Source organism: Lactuca saligna, chromosome 4 (genome assembly GCF_052625555.1).
Source record: "Lactuca saligna cultivar CGN05327 chromosome 4, ASM5262555v1, whole genome shotgun sequence".
Classification (NCBI taxonomy): domain Eukaryota; kingdom Viridiplantae; phylum Streptophyta; class Magnoliopsida; order Asterales; family Asteraceae; genus Lactuca; species Lactuca saligna.
In genome coordinates this window covers 9066460-9072783 of record NC_136420.1, presented here as the reverse complement: position 1 = coordinate 9072783, position 6324 = coordinate 9066460, and the positions used below count along the sequence as shown (strand labels likewise).

Below are 6324 nucleotides of genomic sequence, written 5' to 3'. Positions count from 1 at the left end.
TGCTTTGTTCAAAAAAGGAGATTTCGTTTACACACTACTCTATTAAACACGGACCTACTGTATACTTATTAACTAATCATTTTCATTAATAAATCGTTTTGATTACGTTGTTTTCCAAAAAAAAATTAAGTTTCTTTCTCTTTCCTTTTTATTCTCTTTCTCTTTCTTTTATATATTAATTCCAGAATATAAAAAATTAAGCATAAAAATCAGAGACATGAGATATAATTTTGTTGTTTTTTTTCTTGTGTATCAATCAAAAAGTGAAATAAAAAATCTTATACAATTTTTATTAATATTAAAGATAACATTTTAAATTCTAAATTCAAGAAACTGTTTATATTCATATTCATATGGGTTTTTTGAGGTCGAGACTATACACATAACCCTCTATGTTATATCCTATCCCCTATTGTTTTTATTATTTTTTATTATATAATATATTATAATATTAATATTTTTATTAAAAAAACTAGATAAGAAGCCCCCGCTTCGCGGGGCTTGGATTCGACACTTATGTCAAAGAAAACCGATGGAAGACATTAGGGTAAAGATGGTGTCATCGTTTATAAGTCGTTTGTCATGGAACTATGATGCTATAATTGGTTGACTATGAAAGTATGATGCTTAAAAAATGAAATAAAGTAGAAGCCAACTGAGATATATTCTCTTTTTAAAACACATATGTTGGGTACAAAATTAATTTAACCAAATTTAGTCAAAGGCAGCACCAGCCCAAATTTCTTACTACTCCAGCTAGACCAGCTAGACCTCATGCATGGATTTTGATTCTACTGATTCCAACCTGTTAACAAAAAGAGATTAAAAAAAAAAGTTGCCCTTTCAATCATGCTAAAATTCATATAATGATATGGGATATTATATGAAGACTAAAAAAGTCAACAGAAGTCAAACTTTTCCACATCTAGTCTGTAATCTGGGGAAGAAGCAATTTCCCCAGGTCCTAAAGTTGTTAGTACGGTCTCCTTCTTCTTGAAGGCTGCAATTAAAGAAAAAATAATATGTTATTAAAACTAATTTGAGAAGAATCCATCAACAATTAAAGTTGAAAGATAAAATTACTTTTTATTTTACTCTTCATCAATAGTTTATATTTGAAGGTTATTGTTATTGATATCAATTAGGCTATAAAAGACAAAAGGAAATTGGTCCTTATGATAAAGATGTTAGAAGAATGACTTATCTGTATAACTAAAATCATCACACTTAAAGCCCCTGACATCAAGTAAATATTTAGCCCTAAAATCAGTTACACTTTTAGAGCAAACAAAAATTTTCATGAATTAACAATTCGAACCTAATATAAATAATCAAAGAAATGCATGGACCTTAGAGGAAAACAAAAAAACAAAGGAGAATGTGAGGCCTGACAAGAACGATTAAACAATAATCGAATGATTGAGCCACGAATCTAAAAAAAACTTAAAATCATCATTACGATTAAACAATAATCCAATGATTGAGCCACGAATCTAAAAAACTTGAAATCATCATTCATCAACATACCTCGATATCTGTCAGCACCATCCGTGTGTAAAAGTACTTACCTAGACCACACAACGGTGATGCATCAGCAGTCCATTTGGAATAATGATTCCAATAAGGAAATAAAATTAGAAGAAAATAGAGGTTGTAGAAGAGAAGCATAATCTGAAATAAACAACCAAAAACATTTTTCATCTGAAAACAATGCCCTCTGCTTATTGATGAGCAACTTCGTTGCTTTAGATATCAGTTATGGAAACCTGAAAAAGTTTGAAGTAGAAGTTTTATATCCTGTTTAACTTGGACAGTATCTGTGTAATGAACAATGATAAATTAAGCTTTTTTTGTTGGAATAGGTTCTTAATTCACTAATGATTCTAAATTTTAAAGAGTGTTACGAACTTGTCAGTATCCACAATCTTTTGGATTATCCATGAAATCGATATTTATCCTTTTGGAATGTCCAACTCTTGCAAATAAACAGAAAATAATAGACATTAGAGTGTAGAATGTAAACAATCATAAAAAGTACATAAAAGCTATAGCATAATCTTGATGTCTTGTTTTGATGATATATTAAAATGTGCATGAGATATTCATAAATCATACCTACAGGGATAAATGCGAAGTCTACTATCCTTTGTTCAATGTCTATCACTTCCCCTTCTCAAAAACGTCCCTGAGCTTGTACGTAATCTAAAAAATAGAAGTGACGGATGTTATTAACCTGTCATTAAAAAAACCAGTTGTATTCATATGATATTATTCAACTGAAATATAAGTAAAAAGATTAAAAAAATGTCAGGACAAACCTGCTATCTTTGGTTTGACCAAGCTTGCTATCAACAATTGTTGAGTTTTCCATGTGAGGGTTGGCATGATTTATCAAATAATCACACTCTTCTTTTGACTGTTTCATAACATTAATCAGAGTCAATACTTAATGTTCAATACTTCAGTATCAATTATATGTTATGTTCCTACCAATGTTGGTGTTTATTTTTGACATGATGCATTAAGTGCAACATAATAGACAAAGCCAAGAGAATGAGACGTACAGAAAGTAATGGATAATTATGTGTGATATAGAAGCTAAAAGCCATATAAATATTATCTAGGAAAGAAGAAAGGCTACTCACCAAGATATTGTGATAAACAAAGGCTCTAGGCTTCCAAGAGAGAAATAATATATCGTCTCCACTGCCAATCCCTTTTACAGAAAAACTTTTCTGTAAAAAAATAACAGATTTATATTTAATATATTCAATAGAAGAAAAAAGAAACGACAGCAGCGTACGGTTTCGATTTATGAGGAAAGGAAAACCATGTTAATTTACCTCTGATGATACTGCAGATCGGAAAAACTCTTGTTGGGATTCTCTAGCGGCTCCATAGGCCGTTGGTCCCTCCTCGCAACCAAATCGAATCTATGATATAGCAAAAAATCAAAGAAAAGGAATCAGATGGAATCAAACTGAAGTACAATTTAACTTTTGTTTATTCATTCAGACATTTATGCATTCAAAAGAAGATAAGACAGAGAGAAGATGATTAAGAGCTCAGTGAAATCTTACCCAAACGGCAACAACTGTAGTCGATCTTCCCTTTGAAACGCAGTCCATCTTCCCTCTCGATATTTACAATCCTTTTTACAAACAAATTAAATTTAGAGATTGTTGTCTGCGAAACAAAATCCATGTAGAGAGAGAGTAAGCGACACACACAGAGAGACCAAGAGTTTGTCATCGTCGACGACCCACCTCCTCTCTTGCAGTTGGTATGTCATCGGTAAATGCTTTCCCTCCTGCTAAATGCTTACTCGGGTTCCTCTTGAAAAGCCCTAAAACAGAACACGTATCAACCGGAGACGATGATTGGTCGAATTTAGGGTTGTTACCGGGAGTATACACGGAAGTGAAGTCAATGGATGAATAAGGCGAATAGAGGTGAAGTCGATGGAAGAATAAGGCGATGGATAATGAGTTCCGATAAAATTAAAAAGGCGAAGATGAGGTGGGACGTCAACCATCAAAACACGCAACACCCAAAATCAGACACCACCAACACAACATACGTTGATTTTCTTAAAATCGAACCCAAATAGAAATACAAACAGTTGATTAGAACGTAAATTGTGCAAGAAATCAGAAACTTACATGGACGTGACTGCTGTCGGCGACAATACTCTCTTCGTCCTTGTACGAAGGAGGCAATGATTATTCTTGAAGACAGTAGAACAAAGCAGGTGGGTATTAAAAAGGGAATGTGTAAAAGATGATCGGAAGAAATTGGAGGCAAGGCCACCAGAAGGATGTAAATCAATTGAAAGGAATAGGTTACGGTGGAACCATGGAAGGAAAATGAAAGCGATGGAAGGAACCAGAAGGTAGAAGACGGATATTGATGGTGGAGAGTTAATCTAACCGGGAGGGAAACCTGATAACTAGTACTCGTATGTGGTAGTGTTAAACCGACCTCCTGAGATGAAGACACGTTGCTGCATGTTGGAAGACTTTGATTGGAAGTAAGAAACGGTGAATAACTGTGAGTAAAACATCTATTAAAAAGAAGGTTAGAGAAGCCTATGAGTCGGTGAGGCTGATATGGACAGAATTAATAATAATAATAATGCAACTTCAGCAAAAAAGAAGGACGAATTATGTCAATCCCTTAGCTACTTTACTATAGCTAAGGGTAGACAATTTTAATATATTGTATAAGTTATCATATACAATGATTTGACAACATTTCAAATTATTTAAATATTATAATTATTTATATTTAATAATATACTAAACAATCGTTTTTTTCTTAAATATTATTTTCTTTTATTATATACAATTGTTTGTCTTATTTTTTAAAATAAAAAAAATAACAAAATAGTACTGATAATAATTTTAGTTACAATTATTAATATATTTAATTGAAACATTAATAATGATTACTATATTTATTTATTTAATCTTAAAAGATATGTTATATCCTTAAAAGGTTTTACGGAAAAGATTATATTTTTGAATAATTTATGTTTTAATAAAAATAAATTAAAATCTATATTTAATCACTAACTTTGTATATTTAAACTAAACAATTCAATTATCCAAATTAAAATTAGTTTATTTTGGTTTATGGTACGCGAGAAAAATTAATTAATAACTAAAGTTGCATATAACTAACAAAAATATAAATTTGATTATTGCGTTTATGAATTATGACTAGTATTTATGTAGAAAACAAATAGCAATATGTTTTACTAATTTAATAAAAAAATGATAATAATTTATTTGGAATTTTATTTTTTATAATATTTTTTATATTATTATATTATATAAACAATATTATTGTTGTTTTTTTATCTTAATATAACATAATTAATATTAATAAAGTTAGTAATAATATGGTAATGATTTATCATTATTCACCTAAACAATAAACCTATTTATATAGATTAATGTTGTATATTGGTATGTCACTGATAAAAGAACAAGTACGTTTCAAAAATGATATAAACTGTTACACATTTTCCATAGCTGATAAGTCACCGTCACCAAGATTTTCAGTCAATAATCAATATTAACCAAACCACGTCGTTTTGACAATTAAAAATCTTTGTCAATTATCTCATTCATAAAGATGGATTTTGTTAATATCCCTGTATAAATGTCCGTGAGAGTTGGAACAAATCATTATGGCTTATCGACAACTTATTGTTCCTCTTCTCGATCCTTCCTCCGCTATCGATCCTTCCGCCGCTATCGGCACAGCGACGCGTCCTAAAATGAGCCGAGCCGGTAACTATGCGGTGTTTGTCATTGCTATGCTTGGGCCGGCGTTATCATTTGATGTTCAACCAGATAACTTCAATGTGGTTCTTAATCTCTCTGTTACCCTAGCGGCCTGCGTCATATTCACTGAAGTCTGCTCTTTCCTTGTTGAAACGAGCGATAAAGTTAGGAATAGCCTTAAGTTGATTAAACTAGGAATGATTCGGATGTCCATGGTCTCAATCGGTATCGGATATCTCTTTCTGGCCTCAGACAAAAGCCACAAAAATCTGCGCATCAACAATGTCATAATTCGTCCAATCCCTGCAGTTTTAATTTTCAAGTGTCGTAGATCGAGGATCGTTTCTGGAGATCTATTGGGTGCTATCTGGAACCTGCTACGATTCATATGGAAGCATCCGATTGTCTCGTTAGTCGTCCTTTCCATTGTTTTGGCTGCTCCAATTTCAATCCTCTTCAATCATTTGGTTGGGGTTGCTGTTTTGGTTTGCATTGTTCTATTTGGTTTGCTACTTAAAATGTTCATAGGCTCTGAATCCTCAGGTAAATTCTCGATTACCTGGTTTCCTTTGATGGCCTGATAGTATATTTTACAATGTTGTTGGCTAATAGATAATAGATATTATCAAATACAGTAGATATTGCTGCATATGTAATCAATTAGAATTTTAAACATTTTGATATATTTTTTTCTGGTATTATTCTTTCGACTGTTTTCCGGATCTGCACAGCAGAAACAGAAACAGGTATATTGAGCCAGACGAAGGAAGATAAGATAGACAATTTTAGGGCAAAGTGTTAAACTTTTTGGATTGAATGAACACACACTCTTGCACTCAGCAAGGCAAATAGAAGAAGGAATTGTAGGGTATACACTCTACACACAAGAGGTTGTGTATTTTCTGCTACTAATAATACAAACAACATTGGGTGCCTTATCTAGCTTGCACAAATTCATTAAACTGACCACTACAAAATATACTTGTCTCGGTATCTACTTAATTTATACTTAAATTTTGATTTCATTTCATTA

The 6324-nt window shown here is 31.8% G+C and overlaps 1 protein-coding gene across 1 annotated transcript; it reads right to left on the bottom strand.

The window, feature by feature from the left end:
* Positions 1-765: 765 nt before the first annotated feature.
* Positions 766-3869, bottom strand: LOC145039258 (uncharacterized). Its single transcript, XM_078987335.1, has 10 exons — positions 3663-3869; positions 3267-3346; positions 3081-3151; positions 2844-2933; positions 2646-2735; positions 2319-2416; positions 2221-2233; positions 1569-1671; positions 916-1000; positions 766-805 (listed from the first exon to the last, which is right to left on the bottom strand). The coding sequence occupies exons 3-10, from the start codon at positions 3126-3128 to the stop codon at positions 766-768; spliced, it is 567 nt and encodes a 188-aa protein (XP_078843461.1). The 5' UTR covers positions 3129-3151; positions 3267-3346; positions 3663-3869.
* Between the last annotated feature and the right edge of the window lie 2455 nt (positions 3870-6324).